The sequence below is a fragment of the Cucurbita pepo genome, chromosome 4 (genome assembly GCF_057944985.1).
Source record: "Cucurbita pepo subsp. pepo isolate OVF chromosome 4, ASM5794498v1, whole genome shotgun sequence".
NCBI classification, from domain to species: domain Eukaryota; kingdom Viridiplantae; phylum Streptophyta; class Magnoliopsida; order Cucurbitales; family Cucurbitaceae; genus Cucurbita; species Cucurbita pepo.
This window is the reverse complement of record NC_141801.1, coordinates 13,784,237-13,809,947: the sequence shown is the minus strand read 5'-3', so window position 1 is coordinate 13,809,947 and position 25,711 is coordinate 13,784,237. Positions and strand designations below refer to the sequence as shown.

At 38.3% G+C, this 25,711-nt stretch overlaps 5 protein-coding genes and 1 long non-coding RNA gene across 12 annotated transcripts; 5 read left to right on the top strand and 1 right to left on the bottom strand.

The window, feature by feature from the left end:
* The first annotated feature begins 935 nt into the window (after window positions 1-935).
* On the top strand, window positions 936-6,823 carry LOC111793609 (CBS domain-containing protein CBSCBSPB5). Its single transcript, XM_023675568.2, has 15 exons — window positions 936-1,361; window positions 1,539-1,704; window positions 2,305-2,473; window positions 2,573-2,705; window positions 2,800-2,970; window positions 3,048-3,126; window positions 3,211-3,324; window positions 3,406-3,472; window positions 3,729-3,834; window positions 3,934-3,992; window positions 4,940-5,049; window positions 5,131-5,264; window positions 6,046-6,131; window positions 6,233-6,322; window positions 6,417-6,823. The coding sequence occupies exons 2-15, from the start codon at window positions 1,574-1,576 to the stop codon at window positions 6,594-6,596; spliced, it is 1,629 nt and encodes a 542-aa protein (XP_023531336.2). The 5' UTR covers window positions 936-1,361; window positions 1,539-1,573; the 3' UTR covers window positions 6,597-6,823.
* A 1,194-nt stretch (window positions 6,824-8,017) lies between these two features.
* LOC111793574 (non-specific phospholipase C6) lies at window positions 8,018-10,426 on the top strand. The gene is made up of 3 exons (XM_023675521.2): window positions 8,018-9,444; window positions 9,839-10,015; window positions 10,090-10,426. Exons 1-3 carry the CDS (start codon window positions 8,361-8,363, stop codon window positions 10,386-10,388), a joined length of 1,560 nt encoding a protein of 519 aa, XP_023531289.2. The 5' UTR covers window positions 8,018-8,360; the 3' UTR covers window positions 10,389-10,426.
* Window positions 10,427-10,830: 404 nt separating this feature from the next.
* LOC111793573 (nuclear transcription factor Y subunit C-1) lies at window positions 10,831-13,489 on the top strand. 2 transcript variants are annotated; one of them, XM_023675519.2, is made up of 2 exons: window positions 10,831-11,729; window positions 13,236-13,489. In XM_023675519.2, exons 1-2 carry the CDS (start codon window positions 11,053-11,055, stop codon window positions 13,237-13,239), a joined length of 681 nt encoding a protein of 226 aa, XP_023531287.2. In that variant the 5' UTR covers window positions 10,831-11,052; the 3' UTR covers window positions 13,240-13,489. The 2 variants fall into 2 exon arrangements, with proteins under 2 accessions (XP_023531287.2, XP_086979245.1); XM_087123119.1 differs by having other exon boundaries at window positions 10,832-11,729; window positions 13,246-13,489.
* A 999-nt stretch (window positions 13,490-14,488) lies between these two features.
* LOC111793560 (acetolactate synthase 3, chloroplastic) lies at window positions 14,489-16,700 on the top strand. Its single transcript, XM_023675500.2, has one exon. It carries the CDS (start codon window positions 14,561-14,563, stop codon window positions 16,553-16,555), a length of 1,995 nt encoding a protein of 664 aa, XP_023531268.2. The 5' UTR covers window positions 14,489-14,560; the 3' UTR covers window positions 16,556-16,700.
* A 1,367-nt stretch (window positions 16,701-18,067) lies between these two features.
* LOC111793883 (uncharacterized) lies at window positions 18,068-18,761 on the bottom strand. Its single transcript, XM_023675949.2, has one exon. The coding sequence runs from the start codon at window positions 18,649-18,651 to the stop codon at window positions 18,151-18,153; it is 501 nt and encodes a 166-aa protein (XP_023531717.2). The 5' UTR covers window positions 18,652-18,761; the 3' UTR covers window positions 18,068-18,150.
* A 1,515-nt stretch (window positions 18,762-20,276) lies between these two features.
* LOC111793379 (uncharacterized) lies at window positions 20,277-25,633 on the top strand. Of its 6 annotated transcripts, XR_015420831.1 has the most exons (7): window positions 20,277-20,523; window positions 21,359-21,413; window positions 22,112-22,229; window positions 23,060-23,195; window positions 23,640-23,846; window positions 23,942-24,066; window positions 24,921-25,633. It is a non-coding gene; the product is annotated as an uncharacterized LOC111793379 (long non-coding RNA). The 6 variants fall into 6 exon arrangements; XR_015420829.1 differs by having other exon boundaries at window positions 20,277-20,519; window positions 23,640-24,066; XR_015420832.1 differs by having other exon boundaries at window positions 23,063-23,181; window positions 23,640-24,066.
* Window positions 25,634-25,711: the final 78 nt, after the last annotated feature.

The following is a 25,711-nucleotide window of genomic DNA, read 5'->3' as shown; positions in this document are numbered from 1 at the left end:
GGAAAGCGGACAAATATTTATCTTCACTAGCTAAATAAAGCTTGAGATAGAAATTATATTTATTGACTATTAACTCTACTAAATATATACAACATCAAAATATATTGGATAATATTTCCTACAGAACAATATTAAGTGGTGTGCCTTAATTTTAATATATATACACACATGCACGCATATGTATATAAAACTATGGAGATTTAAATTAATATAAGATGCGAAGACAAAAGATTTTTTCGATCTCTATCCGACTGTGTGGATATCTCTAATTAGAGACAATTCCAATAAATTCACTTATTTTCAAATAAAGAAGCCACGCTAAGTATTTATTTTATATTTGGGATGCAAAGTATTCAAATTATTCTCTTTTTAAAAAAAAAATTAGGCATAGTTTAATGACATAAACCATGCAACATTAAAAAAGAAAGAAGCTATTTTTCCAAAGGGGAAAGAAAAGAAAAGAACAAAAACTTTATTCGATTCCTCCATGAAGACGCATTATCCACCGTCCATTTCCAACTCCCCTTTGGTGGCTGAAAAATTAGTAATTCCACGTTCAAAGCTAGGGGACGGAAAGGAGTATTTTTAAACGGATAATTATTAAGGAAAAAAAATAAAATTCAAAAGTAAATATTAAAAAAAATAGTTTTTTTTTTTTTTTTTAATTTTGTATAAAATTTTTAAATTTAGTTTATTTTGTATTTACGTAAGACAGTTGGGCGGGAGGGGCTCCTGAAAAGTTAACTCATGAAAATTAAATTGGAAATATTAAAAAATATAGATAAGAAATTGTAAATTCAAACTTTTTATTAATGGATCAAGCAATTAAATAAAATCAATTTCTTTATTTAGCGCCAAACCAAGTATTCCTCGGAAATATTATCTGTTAATTTTCAAGTTTTGAGTTATTTCTGTTAGTTTCGTTGACGTGGACGTCTCTGATTGGTCTACTCTCTCCATCCTCTTAAAAAATTCCATTTCTCCAATTTCTTAGGTTTTCTCCTCTCCGTTCTCTATCTCTTTCTTGTTCGTTCGACGGTCGGTAGTTTCTCCGGATAAATTTTAACTTTCCGATAAGATTACCGACCGTAACGACTTTATTTTTCTTTGTATTTTCCAAGTTTTCCGATCGGTTCTCGCCGTTGACCTCATTTCTCCATTCACTTTTCGTGCTTCCTGCGGCCAACAGCTCCCGATTTATTTTCTGGCGCGATTGGGGGGTTATCTCATAATATTTTGAACAATCTCTCTCTCTGAGGTCGGAGAAGCGAGTTTCAATAATTTTTCAACAGGAAAAATAGAAAATATAAAAGAAAGGAAGAACAGAAATTCGACGTTGAAGAGGAATCGATAAACTTCAGGTTTTTGGATCTTTTTTTTTTTGTTTCGTTTTGTTATTTCGATTCTATGCTTCAAAATTAAGAGTTGTTCATTAGAATTGAATCTTAATTTCTTGCTATCTGAATTGGATTATGTTTCTTTTCTCATATTCGATTTCTTACGTAAGATTGAACGAGCTTCTGGTGTAATGTTTCAAGGTCTTATCTGAGATTGTTCAAACCATCGGGAAGAAATGAATAGTCAAGGCGGTCCTTCTAGAAGAAGTATGTCCTTCACAAACATATCAACTCAGAACAAGAAGAAAACCATTGAGAACGGAATCTCGGATACACCGCGGAAGTCTCTTTCATCTTCTCGTTCATTGTAAATGGCTATTTTGAAGTCCTATTTTATTGATGCTCCCTTTTACCATTATTTTTTTATGCCCGCGTATGCATCTTAATTGACACATTTGAGTCATATTGCACGCATTAGCTTTCTCCTTCATAAGTTTCATATCTAAAAGTTGAATACTTGTATGTAGCTGCGTTTCCTCACCCAGATGATTATTTAAAACCCTTTTAGGGTTTGCAAGGAGCCTTCAGAACAATCCTCCTTCCCAAGTTTTAAAATGTGAAATTTAGTTATTCATGTCATAGAGAATCTGTTTAGGCATAATGGAAATTGAAAATCTTACACGAAACTCAAGTCTTTATATTTCACTGCTCAACCAATTCAAGGGTTAGCAAATGCACTTGAACCGTAGTACTCTGCTATATCATGGATGAATTATGTTTTTTTTCCCCTTAATTTATCGTCCAATTTTTTTAAGGGATTAGTTAATGTACTTGAATGGGAGTACTTTGCTATACCTGTCCTGGATTTTGTAGCAAGAAGTCGGATACATGTTGGATTCAGTAAATAAATTGGCGAAGTCAAGTTATATTAACCTGATTTTTCATTCTTCATTTGCATTTGAAAAAGACAACTCACTGGTGAGCGTACGGTAAAACGATTGCGGCTGTCAAGAGCACTGACAGTTCCTGAAAGTACTACCATCTCTGAGGCTTGTCGTCGGATGGCTGCTCGTAGAGTTGATGCTTTGTTACTAACTGATTCAAATGCATTACTTTGCGGAATCCTCACAGACAAGGTTTAACATTGGCTTTCCTTTAGCATTTTAAGGGTAAAGGCCCCCCTGCAACTTAAGAAAAAATAGTTCTGATAATATTCTTATTCCTTTTGATGGAAGGATATAGCAACAAGGGTTATTGCTTGTGGAGTTAATCTCGAAGAAACACCCGTGTCCAAAGTTATGACGAGGAATCCAGTTTTTGTTCTTTCTGATACCTTAGCTGTGGAAGCTCTCCAGAAGATGGTTCATGGTTCGTTTGATCCTCATAAGCACATCCACATTTTAATGTGCCGTTCTGTTTAATAGTGATTTTTGCTGTGTGGTTCTGATATCTGTGTTTACAGGAAAATTTAGACACTTGCCTGTAGTTGAGAACGGGGAGGTCATTGCATTACTTGATATTGCAAAATGTTTATATGATGCTATTGCACGAATGGAAAGGGCAGCTGAAAAGGGAAAGGCCATTGCAGCAGCAGTTGAAGGTGTTGAAAAAAGTTGGGGAACATCTGTTTCTGGTCAGTGAACTGTCATCTCGTATGATATTAATAACTTTCCAAAAACAACTCTAAATTGTGCTACCATTGATGGACAGGACCTAATACATTTATCGAGACACTCCGAGAGCGTATGTTCAGACCATCTCTGTCTACTATAATCCCAGAGAATCTAAAGTAGGTAATACTTTTCTTGCGTGAAGATATTTAATGTTTAATGTCATCTGGTTTGCATATTTTTATTGATGTTCTATCTTCCAGGATTGTTACAGTTCCTCCGACAGAAACAGTTTTGGTGGCTACGAAAAAAATGCTTGAACTTCGAGTGAGTTCTGCAGTTGTTACAGTTGATAACAAGCCACAAGGAATTCTCACGTGAGTACCATCATAATTCTTCTAAACTGGGGATTTTATATTGGCATACCATTTTGCACATGCTGATATTTTGTTTTGCAGGTCGAAAGATATTTTGATGCGATTAATAGCACAAAATCTTCCACCAGAATCCACACTTGTAGAGAAGGTAATTTCTTTCAGCTTGCATGGATTATAAAGGATAGTGTATCTCCCTTCCTCTTTTGTACAGTTCTGTTGGTTAAATGGAAAGGGTGTGCTGGTTTGGATTGGGGTTGGGGGCAGAGATAAATACAACAAAAATTGCAAGAAAGATATTTATAAACGACTACTCTTATCTTGTAAAATTTGTTTCAATCTCTTGGAGTATGGGAGATTTGTATTCTTCAGAACTGAATATCACCTCTCTTTGTTTCATGTTAAAGGTCATGACTCCAAATCCGGAATGTGCGTCAATTGATACACCAATAGTTGACGCACTGCACACTATGCATGATGGAAAATTCTTGCATCTTCCAGTGATGGATAGAGGTAACGCTATGGTATTCAAAGTCTTGGGAACAAGAAAAGGTTTCATCTTGAACGTATGTCTATCATCTTAACTTCTGATATTGATGCATTTGGCTGCAGATGGAAGTGTTGTTGCTGTAGTTGATGTAATACATATCACCCATGCTGCCGTTGCTACGGTGAGCCCTTTAATTTATGGAACCTTATATTTGTCAATATTGTCGACTCTTTTTGAGTTTGCAAAAATAAGCATAAGAACACGATGGTATAATGTGTTTGAACTATGTTACTTCAAATGGCTATTAACATTATTACTGGGAGTGTGATGTCCAGATTCTTAATGGTATTTTACTTGGGAAGATTTAAAATTTTAAATTAATGGTGTGCCATTTTCGGAAGGGAAAATGACAATCTACCATCGAGCAGTGTAGTTTGAATGGTTAAGTTGGTATGGAGACACATTAGACCTTTTGATGCCCTTCATTGAGAAATTTTTCTATATTATGTAGCAATAAGAGTTGCTCTCGTATATGCAGAAACCTTCTTCTTTTTTTTTTTTTTTTTTTTTTTTTGGATAAGACTCATATATGCAAAAACTCAATTCATTATATATTTCTTTTGCACCTTCCATTCCGTCCTTTAACCTTTTCATATATAATATTTGTATTTAAACAGTCTTTTTTTTGTTACTCCTTCAGTGTTTGTTGTTCTCTTCCTGTTTAAGCTTCATCAATTAAAATCATCAACATTCCCCCTCCAATTTTCTTATGTTCTCCACATCCTCTAGTATGTAACTCGCTATCTCCTCTTCCTGTTTGCAATCTTTGAAGTATTAGAGCTACGTTTCTTACTTTAAATTTTCTGATTTACAACCTGGGTTCAACATGTTGGTAAATATGTTATAGGCTCCAGGACTTAACCAAGTAGTCGAGTGTTAAGGCCCTGTCAGAAATCTATTTGATGTTTAACAAATTGAACATTGATGGGGTGCAGTTTTTTAGGGATGATGAGCAAAAAAATTGTTGATCGGGATGATTTCACTTTGAACAACGTGCTTAAATTTCTTGGAGCTCTATAATTTATGATTGTGAATATTTATGTGACTTTGGCGTTACTACATGATTAGGTTGGAAATGCATCTGGAGTTACGAATGAGGCTGCAAGTTCTATGATGCAGAAATTTTGGGATTCTGCCATGGCTTTATCGCCCCATGATGACGATGATGAAATGCGTAGGTTGTGCTTGTCAAATAATTATAAATTATATTTTTGCAGTTTAGTTATTTTTTAATCTCACATGTTAGTGTGACATCTCAGTGAAGGTTCATTGAAATTGGCTTCTGATGGAACGGAGGCTGGAAGAACCCTTACCTTTCCGTCATCTGGAATGCCAAATACTTTTTCTTTCAAACTTGAAGATAGGAAGGGCCGGATGCATCGATTTTCTTGCGGTATGTTTCATGTTCTATTTCGATTATAGTTAATAGAATATTAGGAGAGATGTCGTGCAAGTTATGGATGTTGTGTTCATGTCTCTTTGTGGCATTTGACTTTCCCAAATTTGCCAACACGGACTTAGCTCATTGGTAGTTGACATCTACTTCTCTTGAGATCAAAGATTTAAATCTTCATACTCTACATTACATTTGTTGTACAAAAAACAAAGACGTTTGTTCTCGAATCTTAAATAAGGTTACATTAGTCTTTTTTCTTAGTAGTCAACTTTCAATGATCAAACCACGATGGATGGCTGAAAATGTTCTCCTTGGAGCCATAACCGCCAGAAAAACCTTGTCCCTCTTTTTCAGTTGTTGCACTAAAAAGAAATTGTTCCCAAATCTTAATTAAGATAACATTATTTGTTTTCTTAGTAGTCAATTTTCATTGGTAAAACCACGATGGATGGCTGAAAATGCTTTCCTTGGAGTGATAACGGCTGGAACAACCTTGTTCCTTCCTTTTCATTTGTTGTACCAAAAAATAAATTGTTCCCAAACCTTAAATAAGATAACAGTATTTGTTTGTTTTCTTAGCAGTCAACTTTGATTGGTAAAACCATGATGGATGGCTTAATATTTTTTCCTTGGAGCAAAAAGGGCTGGAACAACCTTGTTCCCTCTTTTTCCTTCGTATTTTCCTAGCGACTTTCTATTTCACGTTTTTAGTTAATTTTGACATTAATATGCCTTTAATATGCTCACCGGACCTCTTTATTGTTCAATCCGAGACAAGATACTCGGAGTTTAACAGATGTTATAACAGCAATCCTTCAGAGAGTCGGTGATGATATTGACCGCAACAAATTGCCTCAGATTTTGGTAAAAAGGGACTAATATTTCTGGTCTCTTTATTTGTCTTGATGCTATTGAGTTTCCATAATAGAAATATGGGGAACTAATTGATGGCCCAAATTTTGTAGTACGAAGATGAAGACCGCGACAAAGTTGTTCTTGCATCAGACAGTGACCTTGTAGCAGCTGTCGAACACGCAAGGTTGGCTGGGTGGAAGGTACCGTATTTGGATATTATCATTATTTGTGAACGACGATTGAACCTTGAAAGGAAATGGAAACTGAAGAAAAGAACATGGTGGTTTTGCGCAGGGTCTGAGATTGCATTTAGAATACCCGGGAAGTCGTGGTCATAAAAGGAGTTCTGGTGCGGGAAATTTGGATTATGCTCAATCAGACGCATGGGCGTCGGCGTACAGTGCAGTTGCAGCTGGAGCCGCCCTTGTTGCCGGATTAGGCGTGTTAGCATACTTGAGAAGATCTGGTAATTAATTTAATGAAGTCACATACGCATATTGTTATATCACCGACTTTAGTCCGAGTAACCTCTGAAATTGGGGGCCCTTATTGGAACCGCTGGTCGGAAGAGCATCGGTGCTTGTGCTTATAATCTGTTTTGGTTGAAAAATAGTCATATTTATGAAGAAAAGTTGAATAATTTTGGGATTGTTGATTTGGTGCATGAAAGAAATGCATTCCGAGAATTGACGTTGTGTTTATGTTTCTGAAGGTTTTGCAGCTCCATGAATTCGTGGATTGTGTTGTGTGTGTGTGAATCAACTTTCTTCACTTCTGAACTGTCTACTGCTTGCTTCATTTTCTATATGATTGTTAAGAGTAGTGCACAAAACAAAGGGAACAAATAAGAAGAGAGATAATGGTGAATGTCCATACGCACTTGGACTTGGGGTGGTGGGCCAATTCAGCCATCCCTGCGTGGCTGAAGACCACGATTACTTTAGTCGGTGCTTGGTGCGAACTGTCAAGGGTCCTCTATTTCATACTACTTTTTAACCTTTTACTGTCTTGGGTAAAACGAATTTGTGAATGAGATCTTCTCTAACTAACTTTTAACCAAGTGCTGGGTCATGCGTCCAGTTCCGTATTTTTATAAAAATTACTGTTAATTGTACTTGAAAAAAATAACTGCCATGAACCCATAATGGGTTCTGGTTGGTAATATGTAAAGAAGTTTTTTTTTTTTTTTTTTTTCTTTTTCTAAAACTTTTATTGGTATTTGTGAAAGGATTCGCAATAAGCTGATTATTATATAATATCTTGTCTTTTTTTAAAAAAAAAGAATTTAGGTTATGGAGTCTCTCGTTCACACGTTACCACTATAAATTTGTGGTTTTGCACATCCAAAAGCAAAGACTGTGCTATGGTTCACATGCGTAGCACGTTATTATTGTGTGTGTGCGTGTTTTTTTTTTTAGCTGTAAAATGCGACAAAATTTGCCACCAAAGTCAGCCAATTACCCTGCTTTGTGATTTATGTAAAGTGAGTTAAGGCAAAAGAGGCACACCAACATTTGTCTGAAAGTGTGGACCAAATGTAGAGGCAGTGAAGCCTTAATAAGCCAAACTCATAAATGGCATAGGTTTGTGGAGTGATGGGAACAATTTTAAAGAAGTTAAATCGAAAAAGAAAGAACCTGAACTTTCCAAACCAAAGTGAGTCAAATTGGGTTGGAAGTGGGTGCAATACAATATTGTTGCGAAATGAAAAAGAAGTAAGTGGGTAGGAAAAATTAACAAACTTAAATCTCCACTCATTCAGCTTTTGCCTCCTTTATTGCTCCATGATTTACGTGTGTTAGGTTAAGAGATTAAGAGAATGATTTCTGGAACATTAATTCAATTGGTGGTAACTTAAACATCCACTAACTGACACAGTCCGTTTCTGTAATTCATTTTAGAAACCAATGAATCAGTATTCTCCAAATAAGTTCGATGAATTTACTCATTTTGATCAACATTTCATATTCATTTAAAAGTTTTCAAAACTGTAACTGCTAATGCGATACAAAAGGATAGAACTTTTAAACACCAACAATGGCAGACAACCCATTTTTCAACATTTTCGCTTTGATTCTTTACTTTGATTGCACTGCTTCTGAAAGAATCTTCTTCTTCTTCCTCTTCTTCCTCTTCCTCTCTCTCTCTCTCTCATAGTCAGAACCCATTTTTCAAAAGTGGCTGAGAGAATCAGTAGAGCATTTGTCTGTAAATTTCACTGAGTTATCTTCGATAACAATGGGAGGACGGAGAATCCAAGTGCAAGTTCATCTGCCCCTCATTTTCCTGCTTTTTCTTACGCTCTCATGGCTTCCCCAACCCAGTTTCCAGCAGCAACCCATCAAAACCGTAGTGGTTTTAGTGATGGAGAATCGTTCATTCGATCACATGATTGGATGGATGAAGAAACACATCAACCCACAAATCAACGGCGTCACTGGCGATGAATGCAACCCCCTTTCAACCAAGAATCCCAACCCTCAAACCATTTGCTTCTCCGACGACGCTCAGTTTGTAGATCCGGATCCGGGGCATTCATTTGAAGCAGTTCTACACCAGGTATTTGGCTCTAATTCCATTCCTTCCATGTCTGGCTTTGTAGAACAGGCTCTATCCATGTCCCCAAATCTCTCCCAAACTGTCATGAAAGGCTTCAAACCTGAAGCTGTCCCCGTTTATGGAGCTTTGGTTCGTGAATTTGCAGTGTTTGATCGGTGGTTCTCTTCAATTCCTGGCCCAACTCAACCCAATAGGCTGTTCGTTTACTCTGCAACTTCTCATGGTTCAACCAGCCATGTGAAGAAGCAATTGGCTCAGGGATATCCCCAGAAAACCATTTTTGATTCACTGCACGAGAATGGCCTCAACTTTGGAATCTACTTCCAGAACATACCCACAACTCTGTTTTATAGAAACTTGAGGAAATTGAAGTATATTTTCAAGTTTCATCAGTATGATTTGAAGTTCAAGAAGGATGCTAGAAATGGGAAGCTCCCCAGCTTAACAGTGATTGAGCCACGGTATTTTGATCTTGTGGGAATGCCAGCCAATGATGATCATCCCTCTCATGATGTTGCCAATGGGCAAAAGCTGGTGAAGGAGGTTTATGAGACTCTGAGGGCTAGCCCACAGTGGAACCAGACACTGTTCATAATCACTTACGATGAGCACGGTGGATTTTATGACCATGTCAACACTCCTTTTGTCAATGTCCCTAACCCTGATGGCAACACAGGCCCCCCTCCTTATTTCTTCAAGTTCGATCGGCTCGGAGTCCGTGTGCCTACAATAATGGTCTCGCCTTGGATTAAGAAAGGCACCGGTAAGCCAAGTCACTTACGACTCTCCCCAACAGTATGATATTGTCCACTTTGAGCATAAGCTCTCGTGATGTATTCCTTCCTTATAAACCTACGATCATTTCTTCCCAACAATCATCAACATTTCCTACGGAATCTGACCCTTTAGAACTTGATCAGATTTAGTGTGATTCCATCAAAACTAGCATCATCTGTAATAGATCTTACGTCTGTTGGGAAGGAGAACAAAACACCCCTTATAAGGGTGTGGAAACCTCTTCCTAGCATTCCTAGCGGACGTTTTTCAAAAATTTTGAGGGAAGCTCAAAAGAGAAAGCCCAAAAAAGACCATATCGGTTAGCGGTGGAGTTGGGAGTTGGGCGTGTATATGGATCTAAATCTGTGTTTGTTTTGCAGTAATAAGCAGTCCGAAGGGTCCTACACCAAACTCAGAGTTTGAGCATTCCTCAATCCCTGCTACCATAAAGAAAATATTCAATCTCTCCTCGAACTTCCTCACACACAGAGATGCATGGGCTGCCACATTTGAGGACGTTGTGGGGCAATTAGCCTCCCCAAGAACCGACTGCCCAGGTACATCATTTTTCATAAACAAACATAGTGTTGAGTTGAGTTATAAAGCTTACTGAAATCATCATGAATGGCAGTGACGCTGCCTGAAGTGACACCATTGAGGAAAACAGAAGCGAATGAAAAGAGTGGACTATCTGAGTTCCAAAGCGAAGTAGTTCAGTTGGCTGCTGTTCTGAAGGGCGACCATTTCCTGAGCAGCTTCCCTAATGGAATAAGCGAGAAGATGAGCGTCAAGGAAGCGCATGAGTACAGTAAAGGAGCTGTTTCGAGGTTCATAAGAGCGAGCAAAGAGGCCATCAAGCTGGGTGCAGATGAATCTGCCATTGTGGACATGAGATCTTCCCTTACTACAAGATCCTCAGCGCACAACTAAGTGCATTTTAGATTTTAGAATTTGACAGCCACTGTAACTATATACGGGTGTTTTTGTGTGTATCCAAGTACTCTACAATACCTTGCTGCTGCTGCTGTTGGTGCAGCTACTCAAATACACAAAAGAGTGCGCATTTGGTTCAACAAAAAAGCTTTGTCTGCCGCTATGCCAACCTACTTTTGGCTATTGGGCGACTTAATTGGACAGTTTTTGTTCGTTCATTTACTTTATTAACTTTTTAAGTTTTTTTTTTTTAGACGAAAATAGTTGTTATTTAGGTATCTATGGGAAGCATTACATTTTTAGATATTAAAAAAAAGTATAATATTTATCTATGATTTATTTGTTTTAGGGGTAAATTAAAAATGTGAAATATTTGTTTTTATTTTTGTTGTGGGGAAAATTTCCCTCCATATTATAATGCAGAGGTGGAGGCAGGGAAACGAATCCTGAAGGGTATTACCTTATCTCAACATTTTTTGGAGTTGTGTGTGTCTCTCACCCTTTAAATTTCCATCTTCACCACTTGAAAAATTTCTCACATTTTTTGTTCCCCAAATCATCACTTCCTCCGATCTTTGTCATCACTCCATCCCACCATTCTCCCATTGAATCCCACCAGCATTTGGCTAAGCCACACTTGAACCTCCGCCTTTGCCGGTTGATGGAGAACAACAATCAAGCCCAATCCTCCCCTTACCCTCCTCCTCCTCCTCCTCCTCCTCCTCAGGCACCCGTCCCGGCCCCTCACTTCCACCACCTCCTCCAGCAGCAGCAGCAGCAGCTTCAGATGTTCTGGTCCTTTCAGCGCCAAGAAATCGAACAGGTTAACGATTTTAAAAACCACCAGCTTCCTTTGGCTCGCATTAAGAAGATCATGAAAGCCGACGAGGACGTGCGTATGATCTCCGCCGAAGCGCCCATTTTGTTCGCCAAGGCCTGCGAGCTCTTCATTCTGGAACTCACTATTAGGTCATGGCTTCACGCGGAGGAGAATAAGAGGCGGACATTGCAGAAGAACGATATTGCGGCGGCCATCACGAGGACCGATATCTTTGATTTCTTAGTTGATATTGTGCCTAGGGATGAAATCAAGGACGAAGCTGGATTGGGAGGCATGGTCGGAGCCACTGCTAGTGGAGTGCCCTACTATTACCCCCCTATGGGTCAACCGGCAGGGGCTCCCGGGGGGATGATGATTGGGAGACCGGCAATGGATCCCATCGGAGTTTACGCTCAGCCGCCGTCACAGGCCTGGCAGTCGGCGTGGCAGCCCTCGGCGGAGGACGGTTCTTACGCCAGTGGAGGCAACAGCGGGCAGGGCAATCTTGATGGTCAGAGGTAGGTGTTTGTGTGATTCGAGTCGTTAACGCACAATTAAAGATTCAGTCGTTAAGCTTCATCTTGTGTTCTATCTAGATTTGTGTCATGATGAGGATGAATTGAATTCTTACTTTTTCGCGATTTACCCGATTTCATATTCACTTCTTCCTTTATCGGGAGATTGCATGCTTGTTCGTCTCCTTTTTTCTGACCGAGTAATCGCCCGGCAAGAACGTGCTGATTTGTTGAGTGGTTCTCATGATTCTATCTGAATTCATTCGTCTCTTAGGAGTGGTTTGGTTTGAAGCTTCATCTTCGGATTTTGCTTTCTAATAATAATTTTTGGAAAAGTTTCTCCTTTCTTCGATGAATCTCAACCTTATAAAAATAACCATCTCCTTTGGCCTTTGCTTGCTTGACATTCTTTTTAGGTCCGATGTATGAATTTCCCGGCAACTATCTTATCAGTAGCTTCACCCTTCTTTTGTATCTTCTTTTTTGACGTAACGAAGATCTCTGTCTCTTAATGAAACAAAAGTTTTCACATTAATAACAATAGCATAGGGTGAGAATGGTTGTGAAGGTCTTTGGATGAGAATGGTCGTGACAGGTTATCTTGTTGTTTTGCTTCTTCATCCTATATATATATATATATATATATATATATATAGAGAGAGAGAGAGAGAGAGAGAGAGAGAGAGAGAGAGAGAGAGAGAGAGAGCTTTCATTGAAAAATTTGAAAGAATTTGGTAGAGCTCAACAAATGAAGCTTTCACCATGTGTATGTTAGACTATCAAAATTTGCTTGTAATTGGATTTGTGTGGCAACTAGGGATCGGTGGGTTCAAATGAAGGGATGGATCAGGTCGTAGAAGGATTATGGTTTCTCTTCTTCTTGGTTTCTTCCCTGATATTGCAGGGCATCTTGGAATGAGCGAACCAAATGTTGTAGTCATAAAATTGAGAGGATACTTTTTTGGAGGTGTTGAAACTGGATTGGTCCAGTTTGGTCTAGTTTTTGGAGGCATTTCAAATTTAGTTGTGCCATGATGATTTGGTGAAATCATCAGATTGTGAGCTTCTTTAGTTAGATGGTTTTGATGTGTTTCACATTGAGTTCCATGGAGAATTGTGGAGGCAAGCTACAGTTTTTTGGTTCCAGAGAAAGAAAGGAAAAACATGTTTGTATGCCTCCTCCTAAAGACTTTATCCCATGCTTCTTCTGTTCTGTTCTGTTCTGAATGGAAATACTTCTCCTCATGCACGGAGTAGGGAGTAGCAGAAGAGAAATGGTTGTTTGGTCTTCTTAAATTCTGAGATTTAATTATAAGCCCAACCTCTTTTTAGCTACACTCTGATCTGAACATATATATATATACATATCACATATATGCTGTATGTTTTCCATGTTAGGACCAACCAATTACTGATATTCGAAACTGTGTCCAACTTGTTTTTGTCATTCTTAGCTTTTCCTTCCGTCTTCAAGAACAGGTTCTGATTCTGGTGTTTGTTTCCCTGCAGCTAAGGTAAGGTAAGGTAAGGTAAGGTAAGCAATTCTTGTGTGTAGATGATGATGATGATGATCCTGCTGTGTGGTGCAATGAAGGGGGGAAAAAACTGATGATGCTTTTCCATGGCGTAAAAGGAAGTGTATTTTTCTTTTATGTTTCCTTATTTTTTTCAAATGAGGTTAACTTAGAAAGTTGTATAAACTTGAACCACATGTCGTGGAATTGACATTACTTACCGTTCTTAACTTGCTGCTGTTTCAACAATTTATTTCTACTTTGCATGCCATTCATTCACCTCTTCATCTTCTTTTGATATAGACATGAGCAGTGCAACCGGTTTTGTATCTAGATTTGTAGGTTTCAGATGATGACCCATGGCGCCATGACAGCAACCCGTCCTGCTTCAACTGCATGCATGCTTTGACTCTACATCTCAATAAACAAGCATTGCCACATACATTTCTCCCGACCACGGCATACAGAAGTAAAGGATTATGGTTCTTTGGAGCTTTGTTTCTAATATTTCGGTAACTTATGGAGCTTTCAAATTGGAAACTAAATGGCAATAAACATAATACAATGAATGATCTCTTCTCTTACAGGTAAAATAATAAAATAAAATACAAAGGGTCGGGAACGTTTTCCACATTGAATTTTATGGAATTGGGGGCACATGGAACCTACCCCTTCGAACGGACAGGTGTAAGCGAGAAGAAAGAGGCAAAAAGACAAACTAATTCCCATTTTTCTAATCTTATAAACCCTAAACCCACAAAACTAATTGTATTATCCTCTAATGTTCCAATACAACTCATCACCATTTAAAACTCACTGCATCTTCCCAAATCTGTGCACAAGTACCCTTAAAAAAACAAAAAACTCAAATCCACGTGAAAAACAAAACTGCTAAAACTTGTGTCCAATAAATAAATAAATAAATACCAGCCGTTGGTATCACCTAACCGCAGAAGTCTTAAAAGCAAAAAAAGAAAAATAATAAAACACTTCTGTATTGATACAAAATTAATATTCAATCCTATCACTAATCATAAGGTTAGTCAATGACTTTTCAGAATAAATAAATAAATAAATAAATAAATAAATAAATAAATAAATAAATAAATAAATAAATAAATAAATAAATAAAAGAATTTGATGCGAAGTGTAGGGTAAAGAAATTACTTTTTTTTTTTTTTCTTCTTCTTTTTACTGAAATGGAGTGGTAATAAAAAAACCAAGGCGTGGTTAAATATAAATCCTTTCAGAGATCGCTACGAACCACTGCTTCTCTTCACCATTTCGCTGCTCCCTCCTCATCGCCTCTTTCCTTCTCCAATGTCATCAATGGCGGCGGCTACTCACCCCTGCGCTTCCAAATCCTTCTCCAAATCCTCCTCCTTCGTTCTTCCTAAACCCTTCTCCAAATTCCATTTTTCATTTTCTCCTCTTCCTCACAATCCCACTTTCTCCCGACCTCTTCGCATCTGTACCAGCTCTCTTTCCAACCCTTCCCCCAAGCCCTCCTCCACCGCCGCCTCTGCCACTTCCGTCGAAACTTCCGTCATCTCCCCTGAGATTTTCGTCTCCCGATTCGCTCCCGATGAACCGAGGAAAGGCGCCGATATCCTCGTCGAGGCTCTCGAGCGCCAAGGTGTTACCAATGTCTTCGCTTACCCCGGCGGCGCGTCTATGGAGATCCACCAGGCCCTCACGCGATCTTCGACCATCCGTAACGTTCTCCCCCGTCACGAGCAGGGTGGCGTCTTCGCCGCGGAGGGATACGCTCGGTCCTCCGGCCTTCCCGGCGTTTGCATTGCAACTTCCGGCCCTGGCGCCACCAATCTGGTCAGTGGACTCGCTGACGCCCTACTCGATAGCGTTCCCATGGTAGCAATTACAGGGCAAGTTCCGAGGAGAATGATCGGTACCGATGCGTTCCAGGAAACTCCCATTGTTGAGGTAACACGCTCTATTACAAAGCACAACTATCTGGTTCTTGATGTAGAAGACATTCCTAGGATCGTGAGCGAGGCATTTTTCCTCGCAATTTCTGGTCGACCTGGTCCTGTTCTTATTGATATACCTAAAGACGTTCAGCAACAGCTCGCGGTTCCCAATTGGAATCAGCCCATGAAATTACCTGGTTACTTGTCTAGGTTACCTAAGCCTCCCATGGATTACCATTTGGAACAAATTGTGCGATTAATCTCTGAATCGAAGAAGCCTGTTCTGTACGTGGGTGGGGGGTGTTTGAATTCATCGGTGGAGTTGCGGCAGTTCGTCAAGCTCACTGGGATTCCGGTGGCCAGCACTCTAATGGGCCTTGGGGCTTTTCCTTGCTCCGATGATTTGTCTCTGCAAATGCTGGGAATGCACGGGACAGTTTATGCTAACTATGCTGTGGATAAATCTGACCTGTTGCTTGCGTTTGGAGTGAGATTTGATGACCGCGTGACAGGGAAGCTTGAGGCCTTTGCGAGTCGGGCGAAAATTGTTCATGTGGATATTGATTCGGCCGAGATTGGGAAGAACAAGCAGCCCCATGTATCAGTCTGCAGCGACGTGAAGTTAGTCTTGCAGGGAATGAATCGTTTACTTGAGAATTCTGAGAAGCTTCACTTCGATTTCTCTGCGTGGAGAGAGGAGCTGAATGAGCAGAAATCAAAATATCCTTTGACTTTCAAGACATTTGATGAGGCCATTCCTCCACAGTATGCAATTCAAGTTCTTGATGAGCTAACCAACGGTGAGGCCATCATAAGCACAGGGGTGGGGCAGCATCAAATGTGGGCAGCTCAGTTCTACAAGTACAAGAAGCCACGCCAGTGGCTAACCTCCGGTGGTTTAGGTGCGATGGGCTTTGGACTGCCTGCAGCCATGGGGGCAGCAGTTGCAAATCCTGGCGCGGTTGTCGTTGACATCGATGGAGATGGTAGTTTCATGATGAACATCCAAGAGCTGGCCACGATCAGTGTTGAGAAACTTCCAGTGAAGATCCTACTGCTGAACAACCAGCATCTGGGCATGGTTGTGCAGTGGGAGGATCGGTTCTACAAAGCCAACAGAGCTCACACGTACCTGGGAGATCCATCAAATGAGTCTGAGATATTCCCGAACATGTTGAAGTTTGCAGAGGCGTGCGGGGTGCGGGCGGCACGGGTGACAAAGAGGGCAGATTTAAGAGCAGCAATAAAGAAGATGCTGGAGAGCGAAGGGCCTTACTTGTTGGACGTGATTGTACCGCATCAGGAACATGTGCTGCCGATGATTCCCAGTGGTGGTGCTTTCAAGGATGTGATCACAGAGGGAGACGGAAGATCCAAATACTAATAGGAATAACTTATCCTTTTCGCTCTATGTACATTTTTGTTCCTTTTTCTTTAGTTTGTTTTATCGGTGTCCTTTTGCTTCATCTCATAAACAATGCTATAAGAGTTGCTTCTATCTAATGAATCCCCTTTTGAGCTCCCTCTTAGCACACTCGGGCCATGCTTACAGGTTGGAAATGAGAATGAGAAACTGAGTAGCACTACAAGATTCTTCGTGAACGAGCTGATTGATTTGTTTCAATTATTATGTACTTTCTTTTTTTTCCTTAGGTTGATCCCATGGCCCTTTTAAGTGGTGGGTCTCACCACTTCATTTAGATCTTCATTTGTTTAGATGGTACTGAATCATTAACATCCAATTGTGCATCTAATTGTACTCTGTATGATGAGAGTGATAAAAGCACACACTTCCATCAACAACTGAAACCTGTTTTGATATTGAAGCAATCAACTTGTTGGTGTGGGATTTGCAAAACAGGAGATCCATGAAGGATGAAGAAGGGGGAAAGATTAGAGAGAGAAGAGAAGACTGGTAGCGAAGGATGATGATGAAAACAAAGGATGGAGGGGTGAGGGGTGAGGGGTGAGGGACGAGTAGATAGATTTATGAAATTGGTGGAGCCGAGTCCCACTCACCATTATAATACCTCATTCTTTCAACTTTTGTAGCTTCAAATGAAAGCTTCCTTTTCCCTTCCCTTTGGGCTTTGATATGACAACACCATCAAATCTTTCTTTCTTTCTCCCTTTCTCTGTTACCCAGAAAGAGAAGGGTAAAAAGGTTGTCATTTTTGGAAATGTAGCATCCTTCACCACCACCATCAACAACGCTCTCTCCTTTATCAACAATATTCCAAACTCCCTCCCAATTAATAATATATGTTGCTTGGTTTTGGGAACACCACACATTCTCATGAGAGGTTATAATAGTTATGGAGTAATAGGGTGAGGGTTAGGGTTATGAGGATATGAAATGAAATGAAATGAAATGAAATGAAATGAGGAGTCTTTCAGACAGTGATAGTAGTGGGGATGTCTGTGCAGTGTGTTTAGTTACAATGAGCGGTAAAGTGTAAAGACTTGAAAACAAAATCCCTACTCCTATCTTCCCGTCTTCTTCTTCTCACTTTTTGTTCCCATCCATTTGCCTTCTTTCTCTCAATTTCACTGCTCTTCTTACTCCATCAATATTTCAGATGATTTAACAAATAATAACACTATAATCTCTCATTTTATTTCAATCACCAACAAATTATTTATATTTATAACTATTATTACTCGAACAATCCTTTTATTTTCCCATACATGCATAAAATAATGAACTAAAAATAATAAACTAAAAATAATAAAAGAAACACAGCCCAATTTAATAATATCGACCATCTTCACCATCAATACTCGAAAACAAATACTCCAGATAGACGAGTATTAATACATTATAATCATACAGATTATTTCTTAATTGAAAGGATTAATTTAAATTTAAGGAAAAGAAATAATAGGGAGGCAGAGATGAGTTAAAACAAACCCTGCATTATAAGGCTTAATAATAAGAAGCTATATGAGGGAAGTAATTATTAATAATAAAGAGAAAAATTAAGAAGGCCGAAACCTCTGCCTGCAAGATTGGCAAGTGATCTCCATGCACGTAGAGTCCACCTGTCCAGTCGCTCTCTCTCTCATCCGCTCCGCCTTTTCCACTTCTTCTCTCGCCCATTCCCACATCTGTCGAGCCCTCGCGAATTCCGTTTGCGCCAATTCTATTTCCCTCTTCGTTAGCTCCCTCACCCTCTCCGCGTACGCCTTTTCCATCGCCGCCAGCCTTATTTGCTCCCCCGCCTGCCACTTCAGCGCCTCCACGCAACTCGCCGCCTCCGGCTTCATCACCTCCTCGTACTTCAACAAGCACTCCGCCCCCGCCGCCGGCCGGATTGGCCTCAGGCTTATCGACAATTGCAGGTCCACGGATCCTTGCCCCGGTTCCAATAGATCGGACCGGAATCGTAACGACGAGTCGGATGGACGGGAGGACGAGGAGGACGCTATGGAGTGAGGCGTCGGAAGGAGCTGCAACTCCTTCTGATCTTCATCTTCCATTTGTGAAGAAACAAATAAAAAGGGAGATTGTTTTTCCTTTTCCCTTTCTTTTTTCTTTTTTCTTTTTTCTTTTTTCTTTTTTCTTTTTTCTTTTTTCTTTTTTCTTAGTACAATTGAAACAGACTCTCTGAAAGAAAGTGGCAGAAACTTGCACCTATATATATAACAAAATTGGTGGCGAAATTACGGTCTTACCCATCCCTTCTATTTCCCCATGACTCTTCTGCCCTAAGAGAAGAGTGGAATGAAGTCCGTTACGAAGAGGCGGCCCATTATGGGAGAAAAATAACGGATCACGTAATTGGATAATTAAGAGCATAGTTTTGTTTTAAGCATCTTATGAATTTACATTTTTAATCATTTGACTTTATTTTTCAAGTGTTGCAACTGAGAAGGCGGAGGGGGTAATAATTAGGGTGGCACGTGCGGTTAATGAGTTAAAAGATTTTGTTTAATTAGAAAAACAAGGAAGGGATTTCGTTAATGAGATAAGAAATAAGGGGGGAGGTTTAGCTTTATTGGTAGGGCAACCAAATGTCGGGGCAGAGTACGAAAGGGAAAAAAGGGGCACTCACTCCACTTTCTATCTCAAGAAACCACGCAATGGGAAGGGTAGGGGTTGGCACGTGGGATGGGCGCCCCCAGTGAGGCTGACCACTGACCCTAATTGTGGGTTCACTGACTTTGCCACTTGGGACGTTTATTCAGTGGGTCCCCCTTTTTTTCTCCCTTTTTCTTTGTTGCCTCGTGGCCTCACACGCTTGACACGTCGACCATCACACTCCATGATCATAAATATATATATATTTTCTTTATAGCCAATTAATATCAGTTTTTTCTGTTGAGAGTGGGATTGTTTTAATTACAATCATAATACATATAAAAATAGTATGTTTAGGGATGGGTACACGTGGAATCAGAAAAGGGCAATTTGTAGGAGGAGTAAGTAAAAGACATTTATGACCCACAGAAAACAGGAGGAGAAGGGTGGAAGTGAGGGAAATTGTTGGTATCCTTTTGTCAGCTTAGCTTGAAATTTAAAAACTAAATATTTGATTCATCCATTCATCCATTCATCCATATGCGTATGGAGTGTAGCTGTTGCCTTTTATTGTAGTTAGGACAATGATTTATGTATGATGCCCTCCAACTAAGCCTTTCCCTCTGTTTCTTCTTCTAAATCATGTCCTACTTTCCCTTCACCATCCCCCTTCTATTATCATGTGTTTCAAACTACTTTTTTCATTATATATAAATATATAAATAAAAGCGTTGTTAAATCATTCAATGTATTTTCTCAATCACTTTTTTCATATATTTTCTCTTTTTAAGCTTGCATTTTTTTATTTATTAGTTTCTCTACATATAATTTATTGCACTTTATATATATATATATATATATATATATATTTTATCTAATAATCTAAAAGATTTCTAAAACTAATTAAATATCTTTTTCTTTTTTAATTGCGTTAAATAATTTCTTCAGTTTTTTTTTTTTTTTTTTTTTTTTTTTTTTTTTATTATTTTAAATTTTTTATGAAGAGAGCGTGTGCGCATTGACTATAAATAGGACGTTTTTAGGAATCCAAACGGTGTTGCTTCCTTCAATCCCCACCTCCCGCCTTCTTTAGTCCGAGGGCCTCACTTCAATTTTATTGGCCCAAACATCAACTAACAAGTTTCTGCTATGGCGGGAGCTTTTGAATTCGAAGCCTTCAATCTCTCACCGTCTTTCTTCACTCTATCGCCTTCCCTGCGCTAAGTCATTTGCTCGATGAACACTTCTCCAAAATTGATGCATACAAGGCTACTCCGTCACTGCGAAATGCGGTCTCCATTAGACCGTCGCCGCTTGTTCTTGGCCTGTACGTAAATATCTCTACTCAGTTGCATTCTCATGCCGTCTTATGTTGTTTATTATGCAATTGCTAACTTCTGTATGATTTTGCTTAGTTCGATAGTTAAGAATATTCTTCTTACTTTCTGCGCTGACTAATATTTCCTTCAGGCAGCTTAGTTCTTACTTGTATGAATTCGGAAAGTGTGGTTCTAGATTCTTAACCTGTACTCTTCTCATTTGATTTTTCATCTGCATCGTCACGGAGTGGTTACTGAACTCCAGTTACCAGATTATATATTCTTTCTGGATATTTCAACTCTCTCGATTAAAATGTTTGCTTATTTGTTGATTCTGTTTCAATTTAATGTTTCCTGGACGAGAAGGCTGGGGATGCAAGTTGCTTGATTATTCATTGTTTCTTTACGAGATTCTTTGTACTTTCTGTGTTGATTTCATATTTCCTTTAACAGTTCAAGCTGCGTATATGAATTTAGAAAATACGGTCCTGAACGGCACTTTTCTTCACATCTGATTTTCCTTCTGCATCGTTACGGAATGTTACTGCTCTGCAATAGCCGGATTATGCTTTGCCGAGATATTCTACTGATCTGCAGTAGCTGGATACCGGACTTGCTCAAGTATTAGTTGATTATAAGTTGCTCCTTGCTCTCTACGTTGACTTGTATAACATTTTCTTCCGTCATTTCAGTTTGCTTGTTTAGTTCAGAAAATATGGTCCTAATTGGCACTTCTCTTCCTATTTGATTTTCTATCGGCATCGTGGATTGTGCTTTTCCTAGGTATTGTAATTTTCACCATGAGTTCTTGTTTATTTGTTGATTCGGTTTAAATGTATATTTTCAGGTCGAGGATACCGAGCGGGGGATTGGATACCAGTGTTTTCTCCTGCGAAGTTCAAGTACGTGACATATTCTTATTCCATGATTTAGTATACAAAAAACTTGTCATGTGCACCTTCTAATGTAAAAATTAAGTTATAATCTTCGTCTTTAGAATTTTTAGCTTTAAATCAATGATAATGATCTCGTTATGATGGTGAAAATTGTTACAAGTAGTAAAAGAACTCTGTTTCTTTGTGGCAGCTCATCAGCCTATCCTAGTTCAAATAATAGGGTTCAAACTCCATTCATCAGTCTGTCATAGTTCAGGATTTAACTAGTAACATCAACTTTGACGTGAATGTCAAATATATGCCTTTATAATGCTTGAAATGAAATACTGATACGAATTTCTACTCCAAACATTCTATTTTCAGTTCAATTATGCAAAGTACTCAAATCCAAACTAAGTTGAACAAACTCCTTGTATTTCCTTTCATTTTATTGTGGGGAAGTTTTAATAGAGGACACTAAAAGAAGTCATAATGAACCACAGTCCTAGAACTTCCTATCCTAATCTGATTTCCTTTAGTGACCTTAAAACTATATAAAATGTCAATTAATTGGCTACACATTGCTAACTTGTGTTAACAAATGTCTTCAAAATTGACACTCCTACTTGCTGCCAACATATGTGAGAAAAATACGTGTTCTATAGTTGTTAACAAGATTTAAGTAGCTTAGCTGCAGAACAATGGAGTTCTTTTCATTTTTGCAGACGACAGTAACCTGGGCAAGCGGGTACGATAAAAATGAAGCCATTTCTTTCGTTAAATAGGGTCTAGAAGGAGAGATACAGACGAAATCTCCAGCATTTAGTAGGAACAGCATATTTGGTATGATTACTTCTAGCAACTCATCAGTCTAGACTGCACCTTCTTGTTTAACAACTTAATATTATTGAAAAAAAAATATACAAGCTGTTAATTGAAACTGTTTAGTCCTTATTTTTAAACCTTGATTGGAAGACTTTCAAAAAGGTTCAACTGATAACTTCGGCTTGTATGTGTGTATTTACTGTTCACTTGCAGTTTGATTTTAGTTCATTTTTAATACCAAACAGTTGCAAATAACGCAAGTTCATCAGAGAATTAATTTGTCATGATCGACCCATTAGATCACCTTGCTGTAAGTCACTCTAGGTATCTATGTTGCTGCCACGTCAAAAAAATTCTGCTTCCATTCTGTAATTTACTTAAAACCAGAGGCTATGCCTTATTAGTCAACTTGTCAAAATCTGAATTTTTCATCCTTGTCCTTGAGCTTTCGGCTTACTCACCTAGAAGTGGCAGTTCCATCTAAGTGGCTTCTTAGAGCACTTACAATGGCTTTCTTTCACTATCTCATTAAGACATGAATATTTACAGTTCTTTTAGAAAGGTAGTTAGACGACTTTTCAGAATGGATCAATGACTTTCTTCGATTCTAGTCGTGAGATATTTACGCCGCAAAACGTAGTGTGGTTCCTCTTTTATTCTGACAAAACACTGGCTTGACATTTTTTAATGTTTTATTTTTTTATTTTTTTTAATATTTAAGATGCACCTGCACGCACTATTGGTTGGCGTAATATACTAGTTTCTTTAATACTTGTTTCCTACCAAGTTTATGGGCGAACGCTGTTTGTTTCAATCATGCACTCTAACGATTGCCACGTTGGTTTCAGCAGGAACACGTACAGAACCGATCATAGCTTGTTTAATCGGTCATATAATTGGACCAAGAGCCATTCATTCAAGCCATCACCGCGTCCTGGAGAAGAATCATTACAGCGTGTCATTATATTTGGTAATATGGGGAAGGTACCATAAAGTATTTAATTACACTGATTACACTCAATATGAGAATGGAGTCTATAATTCATAAGGAAAATGTTGAAATTGAACTAAGTGAAACTTCTGAACTTCAGTTAATTAACTTAATTCAGTCACCTCTTAGTGGCCTTTGTTTATTTCTTGTATTGATTTGATAATTCTCTATATTCTTGAGAGGATGTTCTACAACTGCTTTCATATTTGAGCTCCTTGAGGGGCAATTAACAATTCAAAGAAAATTGGTTATCATATAAAGCATTGACAAGGAACATCATTGTTCTGCCATTTCATTTGCCATTCTTTGAATAGTTACTGTAACATACATATCAAAGAACAGAAATAACATCCAAGCCTGAAAATAAGAACTTAAAATTCAATTCCAGGCCGTTATAGAGTCGCTAACGTACTGCTTGTGGTAATCATGACTTTCAGGGACAACGTGATGGCCCAAATGAGTATAGCAACTATCAGCCTGGAGCATTGGGCACAACCGACTAGCTCATCAAAGACATAAGACAATATTGACACTGTCTTTCATATCGGAGATCTATTTTTATGCAGATGGGTGTCTCACAGAGTGGTAACAAGTACTGCACTGGTGGAGCCCATTGCATCTAGGGTCCCCAACATGGCTGCAAGGTTATCAATATCAGTGACTCGATTGTTTCTAAGACACTGGTTTTTGGACCATTTACTTTTATGAATCTTGAGCCTCTCCCATTTCACTCCTGCAGTGGTAACCATGAGCGTGGCTGACCAAATACCGGGTCCTTCTACGCAAACATGGATTCAGGTGGGGTGAGTGTGGAGTCCGCCGGTGGAGACCGAGTTCTATTCTCCTGAACAGAGCAAATTTCTGGTATGTTAAGAATTCTTTTAAGCAATTCCATGAATCTATTCCACTGCTGAGGTTTATATTTTGCTTCATATAAACTGTGCACTTGTTTTGCTGGTGGATCCATTCATTTTAGATTACTAAAACTAATGCGTTTTTTGTTTGGGTTTTGAAAAATTATGCTGGCTTCTTTGCAATTTCTTTTCTATGGGTTTTACCATACATAATATTGAAATATTTATCCAAATTTTAAAATAGAAGACTAAATTTGAAAATTATCACATATATATATATATTCTACTTTTTAAACATGGTTTGAATTTTTAAACATTTTTAGAAAGTAGAGGTAAGTAACAGAGCAAAAAAGAATCCCATAAGTGGAGTATGGTTATAAACTAAAAATTTGAAAACCAAATGACCATATCAAATAGAGCCTAAAATAGTTGGTTACATTATTATTCTGTCATTTTAGGTGCAGGGCGTCTGAATAATTTTAGATGGCAAAAAATGACGATAGTTTTGTGAACTTTTTTTTACTAAGGATTACCAACTATAACGCTCGACATTTCTTGCCATCAATAAATTTTTTCATTGTGAATGAAGTTTGTCTAGCCCGTTTTTTAAAACCATATTTGAGCACTTTCCTTCTTTTAATCTCTCACGATTACGAGTTGTGAAGCATTTCACCCCTTTTGATCAAGTCATCCCAAAACATTTTCCAAATCTGTTTTCAAAAATGATTTTGAATCGAGTCAGAACTTGATTCTTAGTTTTCTATTTCAAAGCTTCCAACTTATTAGCCAAAGACCTCATTAACATATAAGGTCTTACAGTTGTGTCTAATGTTTATTTATTAACATTAGTTTTTTATGTTGTAGATCGGGGCACTGCAAATGGCGCAATTCATGTGGTTGTCCGTGGAGAAAGGAGCCCCGCTTATTCTCCCATTCAACCAAGCAGTCCCCAGATGGGAGTCTTCACATACACCACGATTTTGGAATCGTGAAGTCTACAGCATTCAAACCGCTCCTCTCTGCCTTTCGATTTCAAAAACAATCACGGAAAGGAGTATCCATCTACGATAATATACTTTTTTCTTTACCTTTTTTCGAGGAGAAAAAACTTGGGACGGAAACGGGCCATGTTGGAATTGTAACCCACACCCCTGCGTGGGAATTTTTTGGTCACCACGAAAAAAGAATCCACTTTTTTTATTAATTATAATTATTTAAAATTATAATTATTTTAGGCTAAATTTAGCATTATTTATTATTTTTTTATATAAATATTATTATAAAAAATTTAATATAAAAGTTTATGAGAAAATAACTAATTAAACTGCAAGGTCATGAACAAGATTAAGGTCAAGGTGAGAATTCTCCGTCCCTAAAAAAAAAAATACCATTTTTAAAGAAAACTTATAATTAAAATTACAAATACTTTAGGTTAAATTCAGCATTTTATTATTTTATTTATATAAATATTAATTTAAACAAATTTAATATAAAAAAGTTATGAGAATATAAATAATTAACTAATTATATAACTAATCGAACCATCTAAGATAATACTCTAGCCTTCTGGTTTTTATTGAAAAGATAATACACGTATACCCTTCTCTTATCCTACACAAGAATTTACTTTCAAAATTGTTTTAATATTATAGTTA

Bases quoted from the DNA above. Each gene is read 5' to 3' on its own strand.
- LOC111793560 (XM_023675500.2), top strand. From the start codon at position 14,561: ATGTCATCAATGGCGGCGGCTACTCACCCCTGCGCTTCCAAATCCTTC.
- LOC111793573 (XM_023675519.2), top strand. From the start codon at position 11,053: ATGGAGAACAACAATCAAGCCCAATCCTCCCCTTACCCTCCTCCTCCT.
- LOC111793609 (XM_023675568.2), top strand. From the start codon at position 1,574: ATGAATAGTCAAGGCGGTCCTTCTAGAAGAAGTATGTCCTTCACAAAC. The intron at 5,050-5,130 runs GTTGTGCTTGTC...GTGACATCTCAG, and splicing joins GACGATGATGAAATGCGTAG to TGAAGGTTCATTGAAATTGG. The intron at 6,323-6,416 runs GTACCGTATTTG...GGTTTTGCGCAG, and splicing joins CAAGGTTGGCTGGGTGGAAG to GGTCTGAGATTGCATTTAGA.
- LOC111793574 (XM_023675521.2), top strand. From the start codon at position 8,361: ATGGGAGGACGGAGAATCCAAGTGCAAGTTCATCTGCCCCTCATTTTC. The intron at 9,445-9,838 runs GTAAGCCAAGTC...TTTGTTTTGCAG, and splicing joins TTGGATTAAGAAAGGCACCG to TAATAAGCAGTCCGAAGGGT. The intron at 10,016-10,089 runs GTACATCATTTT...CATGAATGGCAG, and splicing joins CCCAAGAACCGACTGCCCAG to TGACGCTGCCTGAAGTGACA.
- LOC111793883 (XM_023675949.2), bottom strand. From the start codon at position 18,651: ATGGAAGATGAAGATCAGAAGGAGTTGCAGCTCCTTCCGACGCCTCAC.